Raw genomic sequence first — 24,094 nt, 5'->3', positions numbered from 1 at the left:
AGAAAAATCTCTGAGCGTGGAAACGATTTTCCTTCGAACGACTTACCTCGACCCACCTGTTCTCCTAGACGATCTCACCTATTTCGTCGCAGGGATATAGGAGGCTTGCCGCCGACTAAATTGTGTTTTAAGCTCGAACTTTACGCCGCTTCCAAGCCAAGAGAGAGAGAGAGAGAGAGAGAGAGAGAGAGAAAGAGAAAGAGAGAAAGAGAGAGAGAGGGAGAGAGAGAGAGAGAGAGAGATAACTTGCGATACTGTTATCCTTGCTAAGTGTCCCAGTCAAGACGTCCTACTTTACAAATCCTAAAGTCTGCGTCGATGTGCAATACATTTTACACTTTTCTATCTCTCTTTCTTGCTATCTCTCTCTTTCTCTCTCTCTCTCTCTCTCTCTCTCTCTCTCTCTTTCTCTTCCCTTAGAAGTATCTTTCGTTTTCGTTTTCTACGCTCGACAAAGACAAAAGTTGTTTCTTTGTAACGGTATAAAACTCGAACGGTTTCTTTACGGTTTCGTAATGAGATGCATTAACTTTCGGTATAGTTCGTGAGCATACCGATTAATTATTATTCATATCCAGTTCGTAGCTTCGAGAGGTGTGATGGTCCCGTGCACTCTGACACGAGAATTAGATATTTAGATGCGGCTTTATCGTGCCTTTCGTAAGATAATCGTTAGTTTTCCTCGTGTTCCTAGGAAAATATTATAAGAACGTCGTTAGGAAGAGAGAGAAAGTGTGTGTGTGTGTGTGTGTGTGTGTGTGAGAGAGAGAGAGTGATGCATCTCTTGCATATAATTTCGACTAAGCATCCATCTTTTTAACGTCAAACGTCGAGATCGGTCATTGCTATCAATTTAAATTTATTTCTTTTTCTTTAATGTTATACGAGTACACGCTTTCTTTTTTTATATTTTATTCTTAATCATTCATCATTGTTACGATTTCGCCGATAGTATTTGATCAATTAAAAAGGAGAGGAAGTTTATCGAACTAATGTATATAGCCTTTCTTCGGGTAACTTTATCGTTGACTCGTTAGCATTGTTCATGCGAGATATCGTAGTACAGTTTGAAGACTCATCGAGTGGAAAGCTCGTCTAACTCTCATCTGTCTTCCAAGAACGTATGCACCGAACTAGAGATATTTCAATGGTCGTTGATGTAACTTCGATCACAAGGAAATAATTTTAATCCAATGAATTCTTAAATATTAATCTCTCTGATCGATATATAATTAATTTTATAATCAAATATCACGATAAACATATTTCAGTTAATTACACTTTTGATGGAAAGAGGTTGTTTTTCTTGTTTCATTTTTTTTCCTATTTTTTCTTTTTCTTTTTCTTCTTTTTTTCGTCTTTTTTTTTTTTGCTTTTCCTTTCGCTCTATTTTTTTTTTTATTCCGTAAAGCAAATGAAATGAATTAGATGAAAACCCGTGAAAGGTAACACATATAGCGGTTCAAATAAAAGATCTTATCGCTCTAAATGGGCTAAGACTTTTGACTCGTGGTAAAGTACAAAAGTTTCAACGGCAGTACCATCTCGGATGTTACGGTAAATGGACAAAACTCCAACGTGGACTTGGTGTTTACTTACCTTAGCGTCTCAGGGGATTACCGTTTGGCCGAAGGAGTCGGTGAAATTAAAAAGAAAATGAGCCGACGGTTTCGACCGCGCCTACTCAAAGATCTTTCCACGGTCGCGACCCTTTCTTTGCCACCGTTGCGGGAATATAACGCGAGAACGGTTTCGCGGCCTTAGAACTATCTTTTAATACTTCGAAACGGTGCCGTTTATTCCGCAGGGACCGTTGCTATGAACTCGCGAATTAATAGAATTTTTAATTAAAATGCACCGTAATTGTTCCGAGGAGGAAGGCGAAGAGTGAGATGGGATAGGAATGAGAGAAATAGAGATAGAAACAGAGATAGAGATAAAGATGGAAATAGAGATATAGAGAGAAAGAAAGAGATGGCGCGGGACTAAGAGTAACAAAAAAATTATGTGTGGAGTACAATAGTGGAAAACCGAAGGAGAAAAAGGGCGCGAAAAGCGGATTGCGAAGGTAAAATGGGAACAGAGAGAGAGAGAGAGAGAGAGAGAGAGAGAGAGAAGAAAGAAAATGTGGAAAGGGGGAAAAAAGGGAGACGGGGTTACAGATAGAGAGTTTATTACCGAGATCTGATTACAGCGGTCGTAGGGGATTTAATCTCACGACTGTTATTGTACGGTGCAGGTGTATCGCTTAAATTTGAATGCACCGATATTGTTGTTAGGTTGGAACACATAATAGTTTACCACGACCATTCGGCTTTTTCCACGGAGCCACTCGTTCCGCCTCGGTTATTTTTATTCACCGTGATAAGTGGATTCCGTAAGCATCGATCCGTCTTATTCATCCTTGTCATATAAAAGAGAACGTAACATTTCGATTTTTGATACATATGCTTGCGAATAAGAAACTCTGTTATCACGTATCAAACTGCTTTTTCTAAAACTAAAGACGCTGAAGGCTAAGATAAATTCTTTGCTTTTTTTTTTTCTTTTTTTTTCTTCTTCCTTTTACTCATTTCAAAGGAAAAAGAAAGTAAAGACGAATAGGTTGAGATATTCCATCGAAATCATTCTTCCTACCTTTATCTTCGTGACATTGGGTGACGTTGGTCAGATTTCTAAGTATAGAATTGATCAGAATTTCTTGGATGATTTTAAAAATCAATTCGATATTCTTTCTCTCTCAAACATTCCTGGTTAATTCCTCTGTTTCTTTTTCCTTCTTTTTTTTTTTTTTTTATTTGGACCGGTAAAACTACTACATGCGTAGAAAAAAAAAAGAATGGATCTATGAGTTTTTGGTCCATCTAGGAACTTTTGGCCCACCCTGTACTTTCCTCAGTTACCATTATGCTCGAACGAATAACGAAGTAATCATCCCTCGAGCATATTAGAAACTCACTTATAGTAAAATGATTATCAGCACTCTCGTGCAATCTCGTTTCACCGTTTTAACACGACGAACAATATAATTTTGTGGAGATGGTGAAATTGCATTCTAACCATGGAAAACTTTTCTCCTTGAATATTCCCGAGGCTTTCGTCGTTCTCGAACCTTTTTCACGTATAGATACCCTTGAAGTTACCATGATGTTCGCTTACGCAACGTCCGTCCTCGTTACAGCGTCACCAAAAACGGATTTTCTAATGAACGATATGACTCTCGTTATTCATTAGTAAATTGTTCCAAGGGGAGGGGAGGAGGGGTGGGGTGGGGGTGGGGGGAAGGGAGAGGGGGTGGCCATTTAACGAGCCAACAGCTGGAACTTCCCTTCCATTTCCCTTCAGGCATTCTATATCGATGAGAGAAATCGTCCATCGTTCATGCTTCGGCAACATATTTTATGATGACATAAACGGAAGATAGTTGATCGTCGACTAACCGAGCTGAACGCGAATACAAGCATTCGCATGCCTTCGGATAATTCGTTTTGTTTCACGATTAAGAAGGGTTGCGATGGGTCAATCTCTTCTTCACAGCTTATTTCATAGAAGCCCAAATATATATATCTATCTTAAAGGTACCTAAAAGTACATATACCTTTACATACCTTTACATATACAGAATCAAGAATTATGTGGTCACGATTACCGGAAGAGGTTTGGAATCGCTAATCCGCTAGCTCTCTTTTGAAAATTTTTCTTCAGTAAAATCGATTCCCATTAAAAGTACGTGAGAAAGTATTCGTTTCTCCGATCTTTCTCTCTCTTTCTCTCGATCTCTCTCGACTCATTTACAGAGCCATTACACGTTCAAACCACATAATTCTCTCTCTCTCTCTCTCTCTCTCTCTCTCTCTCTCTCTCTCTTTCTTTCTCTTTTTTTCTTTCTCTCTTCCTCTTTCTCGTGTCGAGAACATACTCGACTCGAGTTCGTTCAACGAACGATCCCCTTCGTTGTATATATATATATATATATATATATATATATATATGTACATGCATACATACAGACCAAACGTGAATTATGAAGCTTAATACGTACGAACACGAGATTTTCCAACTCGCGGAAGGGGAAATAAAAAGGCGTGACTCGATGGTACCATGTACTTTAGTCTTCGATCCATGTCGATCGATTTCGATCGTTTTCGATCGAAGTCACGGTGCGGTTTTCGAACGACAGGGCAAACCGATCGATGAGACTCTCCCCCGTAAGTTGTGTTGACTACGTTTGCGTGTGGTACCGTGTGTTCGTGTAACGCGTTGTGTACCGGCAAACCTATATGTCCGTTCGAGAATAGGGAAAGCCTTGCTAGTACAGATAGGTGCTGGCGAAAGACCACGATAACGCTTATCTGCTTCCTGGATTTATTGCCAGCGCAATGAAAACGCAGCCGACGAGCCGCTCTTCCCTGCCCATTCCGATGTTAATTAGTCCGGGGGCCATGGTCCGAACGTATTCTTAGAACGTTATAGATTATGGTTACGACGTCTATCAGACTCATTGGGGGAACAATGCCAAACGATGTGACGACGTTGACATACTTTTTCACCAAAACGTCATTCTAAACACGCGATTCACTCTTCTTTATTCTCTCTCTCTCTCTCTCTCTCTCTCTTTTTCTTTCTCTCTTATTCGGTACTTCATCTTTTTTTTTTTCTTTTACATTTTGTAAAACTGTGAAAATATAAGATACATACATACGTTGTCCTAAAGATATATGAGATTCGTATGTACGACGATCTCGAGTAAATCCTTCGTACTCAAATTTACTATATTGTTAATAATTGTTCAATACGAATTGTAAACTTGATGAATGTAACATATGCGAATGTAATGTACATACGTTTTCTATTCTATGGTAATATCGAAGACATTTTTGCGGTTCTTTTTTCCTTTTTTCTTTTTTTTTTTTTTTCTTTTAATAAAATTATTAATTCGATCGATAAGTAATGTCGATATTCTTTCAGTGAAAGTTATTGTTGTCGTTTATTTATTGAAATATTAAAAAATTCGACGATAGTATATTAATTTGTTACACTTATTACGTGTAAACAACGTATTACGTTAAAGCAATATTCTAGTATTTTTTATTCAAAAATTATATCAAACTGTTATCATACGTAATTAATAAATTGTGTTATATCGTTTACATATTTAGATACAAAATATTGAAAATAAGATATGTATGGATATAAAAAAAAAAGAAAAGAAAAGAAAAGAAAAGAAAAAGAAAAGAAGAGAAGAGAAAAAGAAAAATAGAGAAAGAGTGAAAGAAAAAATGTCATAAAAATCTTGACGATCTCTTTCTTAATTGCAAAGTTTACAAAGTTTCCTTAATTACGATTAATGCAAAATCCTTCGGTCGTAACGGGATGAATCGATAGCTTCTTCGTCTGAAGTCGATGCACTTCGTAGTTAGATCGACGAAGCTGTCGAGTATCCTATCTCATAAATAATCGAGTTTAGGTTATCGGTATCGATCGCGAATTAAATCCTTACGCGGGAGTATTCGATTAAGGGTATGTCGTACGGTAAAGCGCACACTCGGAATTGCGATTCAAAGGGCATAGCTTTATAGCACATTGCAATTCGTACAATCAAATGTCTTGAGGTTTGCGCGGTATTCACTCTCATTCTCCTCTTCCCTTTCTCCTCCCTCTTTCTCTCTCTCTCTCTCTCTCTCTCTTTCACTACGATTCTCTATCTATTATCCTTCTCGCTCTTCTCGAAGCTCCTTTTGGAAGAGACTCTCAATCCTTGTAGATGTGAAACGGTATCAAAGCAAGAATTCGTATTCGGCATCGTTAACCGATGTAGTTCGAATATTTGCCGTTCGTCCTTATCTTCACGATACGTATATAGATAACTTTATCATCGAATTTATTATCTCGAACTTTGTTGTTGTTTGTCGAAATATATCGACGTTCTGAAAAGAATCCCCATTCCATATTCCTTTACCATGGAGGTACAATGGATTTATTATCTTTTGTTTTATCTCTTCTCTCTTTTTCTTTTTTTTTTTTTTTTTTTTTTATAGAAAGATATTAATTAACGCAGATGTATAATTTATTAGAAAGTAAAATATTATAGATGGAAGTAAAAAGGCTTTAGGTAAATTAGTGAATTGTTAAAATAAAAAATTAAATAATGGCATTAATAATAATGAGAATTCAAATAATTTATTATTATAAGTTGAATCTTCGTAACGAGTTAACTCTTTCTCTTCCGGTTAACAGGTGTTCCTGTAACTAATACAAAAAATAACGGGTCAAATGGGTCATTCAGTTGAATTTTACAAATCAAGCACGACACTTTTGGCGATTCAAATTTATCCAAGCGTACATGTCGCCTACCGATAGATTTTGATGCACTCGCTGTAATTTGGTCGGGTCTGAAGCGACACAACGTACGATTATATATAAAATTCGCACTCGTTTTACCGACGCCTATTGTTTATATTTCATGAAAGTTGTCTGATAAATTTTTTTTTATATTTAATTTTTTATTTATTATTACGAGTATTCATTTAGATTCAATAAATATAATAAAAAGCAGAGGCTATATTGTTTTGATCACAAAATAGTATTTTCGTTGGATATAATTAACAGATTCGTTTTTTTTTATTTTTTTATTTTTTTTTTTTATTTTTTTTTTTTTTTTTTAATTCAAATGACATTAATTTAATGTTGTCGCACGCGTTATCTCGTATCTACGATCTGGTAAACATGAAATACTATCGGCTACTGACGATACATTAATTAATCCACAAATGATGATTACTGTAACCTTCCTAACTGTTTTCATCACGTAGTATAAACATTAAACATAAAATTCATTTGCTAGATTGAAATTCTTTTGTCTAATTTCAGAAAAGTACATATGTACACATTACTATTCCAAGCACGAACTGAGTACTTTCTACGTTATCTTTGAATGAGGATCGTGATTCAAGAAATTAAACGGAAAGTTTTCATAATTGTAATAATAAAATAATTAAATGTAGTAAAACGTACTCGATAATATATAATTTTCTTTTATGAATCGGTGAAACTTTCATGAACCTAAAGAGATATATCAGTTTGTTGGTACCAAAAAGAATAAGTGACATTTAGCTTCCCTAGCACGTTTACGTCGTAATCGTGTGACGGAAAAATCGAGTTTAAAAAAGGGATATCTTGCATGTAAGGAGAGATCAATTCAGTTGGTTTCACCACCTTCTCGATCGAATCTTCGAATATAAGAGAGTATAGTTAACTTAGAGGAAAGGTTCTAGTTCATATGATCTCGCGTTCCCTTTATCAAAAACCTCGTGCAGCATATTTTTATCACTCGTAATCAAGCTGCCACGATATATGAATTACGCGAAAAATATTGTGTCGCATGAGTGGCACGGAAGGAGTGTGTTGGCTTACAAAGAATATCGTGCATAATAATCGACGTTAATTATAACACGATATCGTGTGTCTTGTTAAAAAGAGAAAGTAGAAAAAGAAGAAAAAGAAATGAAATACATGCGTCATAATTTCTTTTCCTTTTTTTTTTTGTTTGTTTCTAAAACTTTCGTCATTCACGAAAAGAACGAAAATTGAACGAGTAATAATAAAGATTATAAAAAAATCCTGTAATCTTTCAAATTCTCTGATTCTAATTCTAATTCAACGACGAGAACGTACTCAAATGAATGTATATCAATGGAAGAAAGGGGAGCTAGCAATCTTTTAACGAAACGACGAAAGAATGATAGATAGTATCGCCTATAGGCTCAGGAGTTCGTTTCTCCGAGAAGAGAGGAACGTTCTTTTAGGATGAACGTGACGACGCGTCAAGGATTGATGGTTTCTTCAGGATATCGTACCATCTATTCTTTCGAAAGAAGGACGACGTTCCTCGTCGACTTTCTAAGATGAATTTCATTGCATCTCGTAATCTTCTTCTCGTAATCTTCTTCATGTAATCTTCTCTGCATTTCTCCGAATTAGTTTCTTCATCTCGACAGAAAATTCACCAGCAATTTCTTACATATTTCATGATCGCAATTATGGAAACGCAAACTCGTTTAGCCGGTCATCGAGGAGATCAATATCGATCCCTAGATCCAAGGATAAAATCGTTACGTTTATTTTCAGATGGAATCCGCCTCCATCAATGATAATACCTGAACGTGCTGGGATTCGAAACTCGTTTCGGGTTTCGTCCTTCGATACTTTCTTCTCTTTCCTTTTCTGCATCCAACCTTCTGCTCCTCCTTTTCTCTCTCTTTCTCTCTCTTTCTCTTTCTATTCCTCTCGTCTCCGATCTTTCTATTCCCTTTTGTCGGATTTACATATACTTCGAGAGGTCAAGCGGGAGATTAGAAACATGGCTTCAAGTATTTCTACTACACATTGGTATATACATTAAATATTCAAATCCTCGAACATCGACGACCATAATCGCGAAATGATTAAAACCATCACGATAATCGCCGATGATCATATAATCTTCTAAACTCTCCCATTTCTCAGTTTATTTTGAAATCCGATTGTTATTGTAAATAAGATAAATTAAATGGTAAAGCGAATCGCTTTGTTTTTCGATTTATTTATTTAACGATTAGTATCACAAACTCCAAAGGGATTTTCTTTCGTAAAGGATAAAGTCCAGTCGTCCCAAAGAAACTCTATCTTTCTTTCTTTCTTTCTTTCTTTCTTTCTTTCACGATGGAGAGCTTTCGGTTCAATTAAAACTGTACCTCGAGGTGTGCAATCTTAAACAGACCTATTCCCAAAGCTCGGTTCTTTTCTTCTCGTGTTATCCTATTTTCACGAGGGAATACGTTGTTTCGCTAGAAAGTATCGTGATATCAGCAAAAGTACCTTTCTTTATTATTGCTTCATCCTATTTGATTAATTTTTCCTATTAAATTTAAAATTATCGAATGCACCAAAATCTAAATCCAATTCTTTTATAATCCACGATATTACAATTATTAAAGTTAACGTTAATCGAAAGACAAATTTTTATTTATCGATTATTTTTCAAAATATCAATAGATTAAAAATAACGATGAATCGAATGTTTTCTTTTTTTTTTTTTTTTTTTTTTTTGCTCAAGTATCCATTAAAATTGGAGAGCTACATCAAAATATAATTAGTTAACTTTAAATGTTAAAAATCTAAAGTAATATCAAGAAAAGAGAGAGTGAGAGAGATAGAGTCATGTTAATGATACATATTCATAAAATATACTTTTATCTATTGTAAAATTACTTCTTCCGTTAGAACAATCGAGTAAATGAGCTCGTAAATAATCTCTTTATCTTATTGACATGATTATCGTTATTATCGTTATTATCGAACGTAATGGTCAATGCACTGAATTCAGTTCGTATTATGAAATAACGTTGACTTTTATCACTCGCTTAACCAAAATTTCTCTCGGGTCACTCTCACTTATACTCTCAAAATGTTTTCACGTATATGCTTCGAATACGACGCGTGATAAATTTTATGGAAAGCGATGAAAGGAGTAGCGTCGAATTTGACGTTCCTCTCCACTTAAACGTTGATCGTTTGAACTTCCGCGGTCAAGCTTTTACGCGAACGGAACTTGCAGATTGGCAAACGGTGAATCGAAACCAGAGACCGCAGAAATATTTTTGCCGTATATGAGTAAGTTGGATCTTTGATGGACGAAATTGATATTGAATCGTCTAGCCGCATTCGTAGTAATTAATGACCCGATATACAATACCGGTAACGTTTGATGGATATTGAGAATAAATATCCCCAGTTTGTGTGTATAAAAATGACGTAGGAAAGACTTCTAAAGGGCGAAAAAAGAAAAAAAAAAAGTAAAAACAAAAACAGAAGAAAAGAAGAAATAAGCAAAAATAAAAAGAGAAGAAAGACGGTCAGATTTCTCGCGTTAAAAAAAAAAAACAAAAATATCACCGTCAATTAACCTACTTCGATTCGAAAGCAGATCGAAACGAAAAAAAAATTATTAAATTATTAAACAAACTTGAATAGGCAAATAGTACGAAGTCTAGACATTGATTTTTTTCCTTGATCATAACTATATTCGTCGTTTTAAAAATTCTTTTATTTTTTTTAAAATGTTAAAAAATACTTTTATACGTATAATAATAGCCTTCTTTAAATGTTTCATACCTTTATAGTATTATAATATATATATTAAAAATAAAGAATAATTAATGAAGTAAATTTCATTTCATTTCATTTCATTTCATTTTATTTTTGACATAACTCAAAATGTAAAAATAAATGAATACTATTGTCTCTTTTGTAAAAGAATATTTGGAATATGACGGTCTATAACAGTTTTGGAAACAGAGAATAGCCTTCTTGTTAGAGTAATGAAAATAAAATATGTTCCCTTTCGAATAGAACCATCTACGAAAAGATGTAACAGTGAAGAAGACACGAGAAACAGCTTAGTATGATTGCAACTCCGTGCTGTTTGTCAGATAATTTGTCGGAGGAAGTAACTCTAACTTTGCAAAAGCGACAGCCAGCGAGATAAATGTGTCTTGAGATGTGGCTGACGCTTAATTAACATCGACGTTATTACCGCCAACTATCCCGCTGGATCCAGTGTTTCTCATCTCTCTCTCTCTCTCTCTCTCTCTCTCTCTCTCTTTCTTTTTATATCTTTCTCTTTCTCTCATTTACTCTTCTCTTGACATCCCTCCGATATTCTTCTCTCTCTTTCTCCCTCTCTCTCTCCCCTTTCCTTTCCACTACCACGAAGCGAACACCGAAGAGCCTTCGTTCTGAGCGATAATTTAACGCGATTCTCGGAGATCGGTGCGAGATAAGGATTTTGCTCGAGTAATATAAAGAAGCCCGGCTTAGTCTCCGCGCTTGACCCGTTTACGTTAACTCGCCCTATTCACCACCGCACGCTTGGAGTACTTTGCAAACTTTCACACGCTCGTAGGTGGGCTATAAGTATGTACTAGTAAGTAAGACCGTAAGTAAGTAAGTAAGTAAGTAAGTAAGTAAGTAAGTAAGTAAGTAAGTAAGCAAGCAAGCAAGCAAGGAAGCGAATAAGTAAGTAAAAGTAAGAAAGTGAGAGAAGCAAATCGAGTAGGTATAGCAAAAGAAATATGTATAACGTATAACAGTTTAATGTAACGTACGATGATACTTTTTTATTTGATTCTATCCCTCTCCTCTTCTCCTCTATCCCTCTTACATCCTCTTACATCCTCTTACCTATGCCATCTCTTCTTGTTTGCGGTACCTGTACTTACAAATTGATCTCAACTCTGTTACAGAATTACCAAGATTCGGGAAACCATTGAACAATCTCACCATTTCAGTCGGTCGTGAGGCCATCTTCACCTGCATCGTCGAGAATCTCGGTCCGTATAAGGTGAGCCGCATGAATTTCGCGATAATTCACGTGCCGTTTACCGACCGATTAATTATTAATGTCAACCGCACATAATTATAATCGAGCGTCTCGTTAAGCAAACCCGTATTACAGCCGGTATAACTTTTGGAAAGTAAAAAAAAAAAAAAAAAGAAAAAAAAGAAGAAGAAAAAAAAAACAAAAAAAAAGCGAAGAAGGAAAGAAAAAAATAACAAATTTATTACACGCGTTCAAAGTCCAACGCGTAAAATGTAATTAACGTCGTTACTAATTTTTTTTTGTTTTTTTTTTGTTTTTTTTTTATCTTTTTTCTCCATTTATTTCTCTAATTCTGTTCTATATTTTTTTTTCTTTTTTTTTTTGCTTCTCATTTACGATTAAGATCATAATCGCTATTTCGCATTGGTGGCCGATTGGCTTCACTCGATTTCGCGTATTTCTTCGTGAACGATGAACGGTATCGATCGAGGTTTCCATTAGAAATCTTCTTGAGTGCGATAATAGCCTCTCAACTTTCCCGCTTTTCTCGCGCGAATTCTCACCTTGAATCGTTCGCCGGCATTATCGCGCGTAATTCAAAAACAGAAAAGTTCCATGGGAGTTGGAGAAAGGATGGAAGGTAGGGGAGAAAGGGGTGATGGTGAAGAAGGAAGATGAGGGGTAACGGGAGGAGAGACGATGGAGATGGAGAAGGTGGAGGAGATGAAGGAGGTGAAGGTGGAGGAGGACGAGGGAAAACGAGAGCTAACGAACGGTGCAAATAAATTCCGAGTTGGAGCGGTTCGGCACGGATCGAACTGCGTATCTCGGCAGCTCCATTTAAGTAGAAATAAAATCCCACGGGGTGTGAGTTCAGCAGTTTGTTAAGCGGCTCCCTTTCCCTCTCTCACTCCATCCCTCTCTCTCTTTCTTCCTCTTTTTCTCGCTGTCTCGTTACTAGAAGCATACCATTCGTCGTCCTCCTCTTTCCTTTCACTCGCTTACTATCCGAGCTGGCCAAGCAACCCCTCCTATCCTCTTGGAAAAGAGGAGAGTTTCCTTTTCGACGAATCTCCAGCACACTTTTTAAACTGCTCTACCTCATATTCCTCGAACCACTAACATTAAAGGTATGGTATTTCGGGGTTGTCACTTCATAAAAACTCCAAAAAAAAAAAAAAATAATCTAAAAAGGAAAAAAAAATTGGAAAAGAAAAAATTATCACCGGCGAACCCTCATAGTTCTCCCACGATTTACTTACGCACGTATGAATTCATTCCTGTTAGATGACGTGTCGACGGAAATGAAAATGTCGAGTCTCTCGATTCACATCGGCATTATTTTATGGAAAAGTTCTTTCTCTCGCCTTGTAACCGGATAATCGATGGGGTTCGATATGTAGGTCGGGGATTGAAACGATCGCTTGTTTACCTTCGATCTCTCTGCTTTTTTGTCTTCTCCCTTTTGTTTTCAACGTGCTTTGCGATAAAACAATTCGATTGCTTTATCTTTACATTTAATTAAAATCCACCGCGTACTGATCGATTATTCGCTTTCGAGATACGAATACTCGTACAAGTTTGTTTACATGGACGATATTCGACGATATGTGGTATACGCGTGGAATAATAATTAGATTCGGTAATGATCTAGTTGTAGTAAAAACTAAACTGGCTTAATTGAACCTGGTTAAAAGTGATTTCAGTCAAAGTATTTTGGCTACATTTGCAATTTTATTTGTTCGTAGTTCGAGACACTAATTCATTTACCAACGACAGGATCACCCAGCTACGGTGATATCGTTTCAAACTGATTTAAAGTTAGTTAGTAGTTCTTAGAATAATGCATATTCGACGAGCTTACTCGATATTCATGACGTGTAATAGGGTTTCTTGGTCTCAATTGTGTTCCATCTAATCGAAAATAAATAATTATTATTATCGTTAATGTAATAAAAAACAAAAAAAAAAAAAGAAGAAAAAAGGAATTGAATGTAATATCAGGTCAGATATAAAAAAAGATTAATGATGATAAATATATTCGATTAAATGTGTCACATAGAACTAATGAAAGATATATTTTTACTTACTTTTTTTTTTTTTTTTTTTCATTTTTTAAATAACTCGTTACAAAAGAAAAATATTATATTTTAAAAGTCTAGACTTCTTTTACGTCCGAAGAAAGTACGTTCAAAGAGTATAGTGGAAAATCTGGGCGTCGGAACGAAGCAGTTTATATATTACATCGAGTTGAGGGGAAATTTTAAAATTTCATTAAACAGTCGAAATTACTTCCTCCGGAAGCTGCTCGCAAAAACGGTGGAGGTCTCGCCGAACCCCCGGACGACTTCGCCCTTGGTTGCAAGTATTTTTACGGCTTTAAACCTAATTGAAGCGGGGACCCGAAAATTTATCGAGGATTGTAGAGATCAACGTTTGAACGAGTTCTCCCTTCTGCTTCGCTCTTAAAAATTATTCTTGCTCTCTTCTTATTGTTAGCTTTTTAAAAGCTAGCCATTTATTTGTTCTTTTACTCTTTTGCTTTTTTATCTCTCTTTTTTCTCTCTCTTTTTTTTTTCTCTTCTTTTGCTTAAGAAGCGACGAACCAGCAAACTCTTTTAGTCATATCGCGAGAAGAAGCATCGAATTCTTTTTTAGCAGGAAGAAAATTGTCCACAATTTGATTATCTTTGAAATCGCGCTAGTGCAAATAATAATAATAATAATAATAATAATAATAATAATAATAATAATAATAATAATAATAGTAATAATAGTAATAATAATAGTAATAATAATAATAATAATTCACTAGTCGTTTATTGTAAAAGTAACGTAGGTTTAGTCTCGAGAAAATCGATAATGCGGTTGCTATGGTTATAAATTGACGTGAAGTTTTTGAGTAAAATTAAATAAATTTTATCGACCGTACCTAAATTCTCGCGGTTTCGAGAGTAGACAGCGACGAGCTCGCCACTTAATTTGATTTCCATTTTCGGTGGCGATTTTCAAGCTTCGTACTTACAAAGTAACGCGATAACGATGCGATTTTGTTTAAAGCGCAAAAAAGAATTATCTAAATGTAATTAAAATAGAAATGACATACACGTAATTACATTTTTCTTTTTCCCTATTATATCTTCTATTAAACGATCCCCATCGAGATATTTATTTTTCGCGATGGATATCGCTCGTGGTATATTACGTTTGCGTTAAACACGTTATTTATTCATATTGGCAGAACATCCATAAGGTCCGACGTTATCGTTTGCAACTGCCCGATCAGATTATGAGTTTGATCTCGCAAAAGCCAAATATGTCTGCCAAATAGTCGCATCTCGATTCCAAACTTTTCTTCTCTTTTTCTACTTTTCACTTTTCCGTGCTTGTTAGATCGAGAGCGAAGTCTAATTTAATTTTCGTCGGGGAAAAGATATACCGAAATTAATTTCGTCTATTTCATCTTTTCGAGTTATCGTTTATAAAATCTTCCTAGGAAATAGTCAACAATAATTGTGCTTGTTAAAACGCTATTAATAAACTAGAGATTTAATTATTAGATATTTGTGCTTTCAAGTTGATAAACATTTGAGAATAGAGACGAATTAAGAAAGAGGAAGAGAGAGAGAGAGAGAGAGAAAGAGAGAGCCAAAGACAGAGAATGGTATAGGCTAGCTTCACTTGCATCCTCTGATAGCACTAGCAAACAAAGCAACGTATTAATTATTCGTAATATTCGCGGTCGACTCCAACGTGGTAGACAGCTGTTATTCTAGAAGGAAGTCTATGGGCCAGTAATAGTAACTGTTTAGTCAAGGACCAAAGGAAAGAGGAGAACCTGTAGGCTAGAATTTCGTGCGATGTGAAGGACGAAATGAAAAGCACCTTTCCTTTCTCTTACATGACATTTAGATGATTATTGAACAAAGATTATCGAATAATTTCAAAAGGAATATGATATTTCTAATCAAATAATATCGTACATTTTATATAAATATTTTTTATCGAATATATTCGAAGATCTAAAAAAAAAAAATTTTTTACGAAAACGATGTTCACTATTATAAACATCGATATCAGAGAAAAACAAAAAAAAAAAACAACAAAAAAATCCAATGCACGCTTGTCTGCAAAATCGTTCATCCCTTTTTTTTTTTCTATCATTATTTTCATTTCGTTCACATTTCCTTAACATTTTCAATATGTAAACACATTTTGCACTGTTTATATGCCGAACGTGTTTCTAGTTATACTGATGAAGCGACGAGAATCGATCTAAAATACGCGCGCTAGATGCAACTCCCCCTCGTTTTTTTTTTCTTTTTTTCTTTTCTTTTTTTTTTTTTTTTTTTTTTTTATCTTTCTCGAAGCTGGAAAATACATGGAGAATTTCCGTTTCAATTTCATTCGGGCAACAGTACCCAAAGCTCTCTCTCGCGTGTATTACGATGTCGGTAGATGCGAAAGCAGCAGAAGAGATGCTGGCGGATACTTGCAACCGGCCGAGAGATGCTGCTTGTAATCTAGGAACCGAGAACCGTGAGAATCGAAAGGTGAAGATGAAGTTTGTGCCAGGAGGAAGGAGAGAAAAGGATAGGAAAAGGAATAGAAAAGGAGAAAAAGGGGTAACGTTTCCTTCGTGCATACCTATATACAATTGCATATGTTTCTGGAAAGATGGGCCACTCGTATGCGTATCGCGTGAATCTAAGAAAGAAACTGAATAAAAATGAATGGACAAGAACAATCTGTTGGCAATATGTATAGATAAATTCAACGAAAAAAATGAAGATTTCTTTTTTTCCCTTAATCTATATCTATCTCTCTTCACCTCATTTAGACGTTCTATTCCATGCAGTTAGACAAATTCGTAACTTGTTCTAAGAAAGCGTGCCACGAATTTGAAGGAACGAGAATGCAGCATTATTTCTCTTTCTCTTTCTATCTGTCTCTCTCTCTCTCTCTCTCTTTTTCTCTCTCTCTCTCTCTCTCTATCACGTGCGCTTGCGCGCCAATCGCGCGGCTTAATTGGACTTTATCACGTCAAACGATTCGGCTCGGCCAAATTACTTCACGGTTGTTTAGTTTCGGATCGCGTGAATGGCCGATGAGCTCGCGGGTTGAGCTACCTTGTAGAGTTAGCTCGAGGAAATATTGGAAGGGGTGGGTTCATCTGGCAAACGAATGGCGCCAACGTCGTCGTTGAACTTCCTCGCTCGTAAAGGGCTTCCACGTTGGAAGGAATTATATAGTATGGACTAAGGAGGGGGACAAAATACGCGATCCGTGCCGTTTCTTCTTCGTGGTGTAGGTATTGGCTAAACGTCGAAATAAATTTCTCTACTCTTTCTACTCTCTCTCTCTCTCTTTCTGTCTCTCTTTCTGTCTCTCTTTCTGTCTCTCTTTCTGTCTTATTGTCTCTTATTCCATAGCAATTTCATTTCATATTTACTCGATTCTTTACTTTATTTATTACTTATTACTGAACATAAATGACATTTAATAAAAAAATATATCGATTTGATTTATAAAAGAATATCGTTTTAATAAATGGATTATTTATTTATCAATTGATTCAATATAAAGTAAATGAGAAAAGAATGAGATATTGTTTACGTTAATAATTGTTGTAAGTAATTAAATAGGATTGATGTATTTTTTTTGTTTTTTTCATGTTTATAATGTTTAGTTTTATTCATTAATTTTATTGCTTGCTCGATTATTTACTCGTGCAATTTTATTTTACGTTTTTATGCTTTTATAAAAGTAAATTCATTGGATAATATATATTTTACATTTATTTTATTTAAATATTAAATCATTAATTAAATCAATATTTTTTTTTTATGAACTATATCATAAATATTTTAGAGGAAATATATTTGTTATTGATTAAACATATATACATTGATTATTCATTGTTATTTTATAACGAATCAATAAAATATGTTATAATAAATGTAAATTCTTTCTTTAATCATATTATTTTTACATTATTTTAAATGTATTGTCTTTAAAAAAAAAAAAAAAAAAAAATAAAGATTAATAAACTCAATAAAATTAATAATTGAACTTATAATTTTAAATATTGTAAACTATAATTTCTAATATTAATATATTTAAAGATTTCTACAAAATAAAAAATATAATATAACATATCTAAATATCTGAAATTATATAATTTTGACAAATCTTATCTGTACAATATATATATATATATATATATATATATATATATATATATATATATATATATTGTATTATATATATATATATAATCTTTTTTCTTTTGAACTAGTATTAATATAATTAGTATAATGTATAAGTAATAACATTAGTAAGATAAAAATAATTTCTCTTCCCTTTGTTCTCTATTTCTACATTTAATTCTATCTCTGTCCTGTCATTCAACCTTCAAACTTTATCCTCATTTTCTAGTCCATCTAAATCCTGTTCCTTTATCTTTGTGGACACGATTGACTTCTCGATTGTAGAGAGTTTGTTAATTCCTTCGTAAATACAGTACCACCAAAGTGAGCTTTACAAACATCGCCGGAGAGTAATGTTGTTGTTTCGGCCAACTAAAATATTCATCACTCTCCGGTATGCTATTGACGCGGTTGCCAACGATGCCAAAGGGGCGATAAAGGGAGGAGAAGTGTGAGAGAAGTCGAGAAGCGTGCTAACCTATACACGATGGCGATCTCCTAGATCCTTCCGCGTTTTACGAGACGTCATATTACTTCTGATATTCTACCGGATGCAACGAAAAGGACGAATCGAGAATATCGTACTACGAAGTGACTTGCAAACTTTCCTCACGAATATCTATATTTATATATATATATATATATATATATATATATATATATTTCTCTTTTAAAGAGATATTAATAAATAAAGAGAAATTAGGTTAATGCAAAAGATGTTATAAGCGAAGCTATAATAATACGTTACAAATAAATATCTAAGCTGATTATGAGAGTTTCGAGACAAACGTTGTTTCGCATTAAAAAATGTCGATAACTTGAAAACCGCAGGAATTAAGAAGTCGGTTAAACGAGGAAAGTTATGTGGATTCAGTCGAGCAAGCTTAATAATTTTTTTCCAATTCTTTTCTTGAAAAAAAAAGGGAAAAAATACGTAAATAAATAAAAGAAAAAAAAAAAGGAAACGTAAAAGTATAGAAAGAAAAAATAAATAAATAAAACAAAACGAAGTCAATCGAGGTATTCAGAAAAGTGTAAATCTAACCGCAATATCGTAAGCTAGGTTGCTGAATAACTGAGCATTATCCAGAAAGAACCAGCTCGTAGAGTTTTACATTGAAAATACTTTGAAATTCCTTAAGTTTCTCCATCCGCCATTGTTGTTATTAGAGAAGGCCGAGGAAAATGGTGGGAGTGGGAAAATGACGTGGATATTTTTAGAAGAGCTTTCAAAGAAAGAATGAGAGAAAAAGCGCTAAAGAAAGAGAGAGAGAGAGAGAGAGAGAGAGAGAGAGGGAGAGAGAGTGGGGAGAAGGAAAGAGGGTGGCCCATAAAATAAAAAATGACATTACATTATGTAATATCGCGGAACGTTACAAACGAGTTTCAAGCGAGACGATCATAGTGCACACCGTTGCAGGATATAATCAGCCGTTCTTGGGAGAAAGCGCTACGAACAAGTTCGAGGCAAAACGCATTCGCGTCGAGTATCGCCTGCGGCTTACTGCTACGAGTTTTCGCGTCATAAAACTTTGCAATTTTCCTGACGTTTCCAAACGAATGCGTTCCTCAATTTCGTTCTAAGGAGGATTAACGGTTCCGTTCGGGATTGCAGCGCGCAATAATTTACTCCTACTATTGGAACAGGAGGAGGATAGGGATAGGCGGGTATATAGAGAAGGTGGAAAGAGATGTTAGTAAGAGAGAACGAGAGAGAAAGAGAGAGAGAGAGAGAGAGAGAGACAGACAGACAGACAGACAGATAAGGACAGAAGAAGAAAAGGAATGCAAGAGAAAGAGGGACGTCAACTTGTTAGAAACGATCGATACAGAGAGAGTTAAATGACTGCAAATTATTCCTGTATTCTATACCTTACTCCGACTATATTTCGTTTCTCTCTACAAATGATGGTTATTAGAGTAAGGAAATAACGATCTTCTAATGTAAAATCAAATATCGTGATTTCAAATTCTATCAACGATTCTTACTTACCGTGTATATCATGAAAATCGAATTTAATCATTTCGTACGTATAGAATGTATCGTATTAAAGTGAATAATATTAAAACGAGATGGACGTTAACGACGGTGAAATAGAGGATATTACTATGGCATTTTCCTAAACTCTTTTGACGTTAGGACGAAGCTCTTGAATGACATTTTGTAAGGGATAATGGCAAAACGAAAAGAGAGGGAGAAAAAGAGAGAAAGAGATTTAGAATAATGCAAAATGTCATTGTCGTGCGACACGTACTCCGATTCTCCTTCCTTCCTTTGTGAATTTTCTCAAGAAAGTGGCGAAACTAATGCGCTTATGAAAGGAAAAAGAACAAAAAAAAAAAAAAAAAAGAAAAGAAAGAAAATAAACGGCAGAAATGGTAAAGGTAATATCAGCGATTTTTGTAATTTTGTGGGTAAATCTCTTTTCGAAGAAGAAAAGAGAAAACTATGTAAGTACATACGTACATACATGCAAAAAAAAAAAATCACGCGACAAAGTATTTATATATATATATATATGTTTGTATATATTTATATACAATGTATATATACGTACGTATGTGTATATATCTATGTACATATATACAAGTTACTCCAAGCGGAAGATTCGAGCGTGTACGCTTTTAAATCTGATAAAGTAGCGTTTTTACGGCCTTAGAAAAAATTATGGCCGAGCTAAAGGACGTCTAACTCGCATGCACTTACGAAGATGACGAGGATCATGTTTCGAGGATACTAATGGCAATTACCTAGTGCTTTGTTAAAAGAATACTCCAACTGTACTTTTCTCCATGCTAGAGACAAATTAGGAGAAGCTGTAAAATGGTCCGAGCAACGACACGTTTTTCTACTTGCGCTTCATTAGTACCTCGAACATTTAAGCGGACTAAATATTTCTGCAAGTGTGTCTACCATTGAATTAAGGAAACAGTATTTCCGTAAAATCATGCTCAAAATTCGTTTCAATCTTTGTTTGACGTAATTAGAGGAAGGAGATTATTAAATCATTATGATTGAAACGTTCTGGCTGAGAGGCTAATCGATTCAATGGTAAGCTCTTATTATATATTTCGTAACGAAGTGAGATTCAATTTTCAAAATTAAATTCTGATTCTTAATTTAATCGAAACTCTTTGAAATCTTTTTATTCGTAAATTTTGCACTAGACGTTGTATTCATTTAAAATTTACTTTTATTCTTATTTATTTACTTTCTAATTTTTTTTTTCTTTCTCTTTCTTTTTCGTTTATTTTTTTTCTTTTTTTTTTCTTGCGTTTTTTTCTTTTTTTTTTTTTCTTATTATTTTTTTTTTTCTTTCTTTTTAATTTCTCCTTTATTTCACATACTACTCAAAGACTTGTTTCACGTTCATAATAGCTAGCAAGTATAGCTTCTCGACTTTGAAACAAGAAAAAAAGTGTCAGTTACACCGGAATTCCATTAAAGCTTGCTTCGCAGAGCCTCCCAAGTCTCTCCTTTGAATTCACCAGTCGCAAATTGCTTACCTGCGGCGTTCGAACCCAGGAGTTTACGTCTCTGCCAAGATGGAATAAGCAATCGACATATTCTTACCATTAATACGGTTCCCCTTTGCTGGATATCGTCGCCTTACTCCAACGATCCTTCGATAACTCCCTCATTCTTCCTCTTGGTCTCTCTTTCTTTCTTTCTCTCTCTCTCTCTCTCTCTCTCTCTCTATATATATATATATATATATATATTTCTCTTTCTATTCTCTCTCTTTATCTCTTTCCTTTTCTCTTCAAGCCCCTTTCGACAACGACGTCTGCACTTAACGTGTATTTTTATCGTCACGATTTCACAAGAGAATATCGAACATTCGCATAAACATGATTTCCTGAGTAATATAAAATAACTTTCAATAATACAAATGCACAGATAGGGTGACACTGGTAATAAACGTTGGTATAAAAGAAGGGTTGAATTCGTGGAGGATAGTTGAAACGTACAAATCGTAAAGGTTTCTTCCATTAATAGAAGATCATTTTGATTTTGCCATCAAATATTCAGGAAAATTCTACGGTTAGCTTTCACGATTCGAACAAATCGGCTAGGTCAACGACTAAGAATCAATGGTGGTGGCATCACCGAAATTATCCTCGAATATTGGAGAGGACTTGAAGGAAAGAAAAGAAAAGAAAAGGAAAAAAGGAAAAATAAGGAAGCAAACGAAAGTAGACGTAAGTATTAAGAGGGGGTAATTTGAAGAGAAAGAAGAAAAGGGATAGAATGATGTAAGAATCGATGAAGGGAGTGTCGTGACGTTCGACGATTCAATCAACGCGGAACATTGTCGGTGTCAGGGACGAAGAGGAAGATGTCAGTCGTCGATGGTGGATATTTCTCGGCTGGAGATATGAAAAATGATGTCTGTGGAAGTTGGTGTTGGTGTTGCTAGTGGGGGTGAAAGAGTGGGAAGGGGGAGAAAGGGGTGGTGGTAACAGCTACGGTAACGGCGTCGTACGAAGAAGCGAGGTACACCCTACCAAGAGAATGCTTTTCACTGTTGGGGAGCTTGACAGATATCTCGCTGCTATCCGACATGAGATGGTGAGGGAAGGACGTAGAGGTGAATGAGGGAGGGCTTGTGCGTCGCCAGAGGCCCGTGTAAAGCGCGTGTAAGCAAGCCGGTATTAGCTCGATGTCATCCACCGAGACAGTTGGATGGACGTATGAACGGAGTTGATGCGGATCTTTCCAACCCTCTTTTACGAAAGAATTCTATATTTTTCTTTTTATTTTTTTATTTCCTTTTTTTTTTTTCCTTTCTTTTCTTTCTTTTTTCGGCTTCAGGATACTACCAAACTGTAGAGAACAAAACTTCGGAAAGCTTGTAATTCTTGAAGAGGGATAATCCGGGCAAGATTCTCTCTTCTAACATTTGTCACTTTTACGGTGAAAGAAAGTAAAGAGAGAAACGGGAAAAATGATCGATCGATCAATCGATCGATCGATCGATCGATCGATTGATCGAAAGGAAAAGTAAGTATCGTCGCGTGGATAACCGAATTGGATGATAGAAATCTGATTGAAGATTGATCGGATATGGTCAATTTGTTATTTCATCTATTCGGCTTGAAAATCTCGGCAAGTGATATAGAACGAATATGATTGGCCGATATATCTTTCTAACTCTTTCTCAGAGTAAGTGAGTCCGAAGTTTAGTTGTTGTTCGCAGCAGGTTTGCAATTAAATCGCCGTCTGTTTACACGTTTAAATGTTTATAAACGGCTATTAGAACGGCGATTAACATACTCGATGGAGGTTATACATCTGCACGGCCACGTGAAAGACAAATTACCACGACAGGATTACACATGGCATTCGTTACGATGATTACCTTTGTAATTAGCTCGACTGTGGCTCGCTAGCGATTACAATTAACCGAGTTCTCTCTTGGTTTTGGTAAAGTCCGTTCAATTGAGTGTTGTTCGATTCGTTCATGCGATCGTACGTTGTTTTGCCGTCGGCTGGAACGTTTCGCGGTGGTTGTAAAACGTTAGAGCAAAGAGAGCAAGAGGATGGAAAGCAAAGAGAAACGAAGAGGAAGAGAAGAGAGAGAGAGAGAAAGAGAGAGAGAAAGAGAGAGAGAGAGAGAGAGAAAGAGAGAGAGAAAGAGAGAGAGAGAGAGAGAGAAATAGAGAGGAAGAGAACTACCATGGACAATAATTATGTGGATTGTACCAGCGGGGCTAATTATCTCTCTGTACCACTTGCGTCGAACTCGTCCTTTATTTCATCCTCTGTCCGTGGCAAACTTTGACGTTGCAGACAGGTGCTTATCTCAGTGTCCTCTGATAACGCACTGAATTAACCTGTAACCTGGCCTTCGACCTGACGTAAGATAGACCGTTCTCTCGAATAGCTTGAATGAACCGAACCTACAAGATTCTCATCATCCTTCTAATCCTTTTCATTCTTGTTTTCGTCGTTATTGCTTTCGTTGGAATCAACACAAAATGGAGAATTCGTAAATAGGAACTTCTTTTTTTCTCTTCGACGAGTTTTTCGCTATAACGAAAAGAATGATCGCACGATCGTAAGATGATTAATGAATCTTCATCTTCTTCTTTGTCTTTGGAAATTTCTTTTCCATAGATCTAGCAATCGGTCATAAGGACATAATTTCTCACGATAATGAAACCTGTGGTTTCCGTGATTCGATGTTATTGATTACATACGATAACTAATTAGAAGCACCAAAGCGATGGAATTGGTGTTATTGGTAAATCTGCACGTGTCTAACAGGTCGTATTCACTTGAGTAAACGCTGCATTCAATGAATACTGTTACTGTTCAAATACTGACCTCTGTAACTGTTGGGGCAAACCACCTCTTTTATCATTTATCCATTTAATCGACAAAAGATATTGTAAATTATACTTTAGTCAGTATTTATATTGATTTTTTAATAAGTCAAAAATTGGGAATATTCAGATATTTTTATCGAATTATTTCTAGAGAAAGATTTTAATTGTTGTACAGAATTAGAGAATAAATTTA

The 24,094-nt window shown here is 35.3% G+C and overlaps 1 protein-coding gene across 3 annotated transcripts in view; it reads left to right on the top strand.

Annotated features, from left to right (window-relative positions):
* Positions 1-24,094, top strand: part of LOC118442294 (opioid-binding protein/cell adhesion molecule homolog) — a 59,737-nt gene that overhangs the window by 13,701 nt on the left and 21,942 nt on the right. For all 3 annotated transcript variants that reach the window (XM_085661790.1, XM_035867699.2, XM_035867698.2), the window contains exon 2: positions 11,283-11,380. In XM_085661790.1, the coding sequence (XP_085517916.1) occupies positions 11,283-11,380 (98 nt within the window). The remainder of the gene's footprint in view (positions 1-11,282; positions 11,381-24,094) is intronic.

The sequence above is a fragment of the Vespa mandarinia genome, chromosome 16 (assembly GCF_050613455.1).
Source record: "Vespa mandarinia isolate Hongniang chromosome 16, ASM5061345v1, whole genome shotgun sequence".
Lineage (NCBI taxonomy): Eukaryota > Metazoa > Arthropoda > Insecta > Hymenoptera > Vespidae > Vespa > Vespa mandarinia.
The sequence above is the reverse complement of the archived record's forward strand: the minus strand, read 5'-3'. Positions and strand labels throughout refer to the sequence as shown.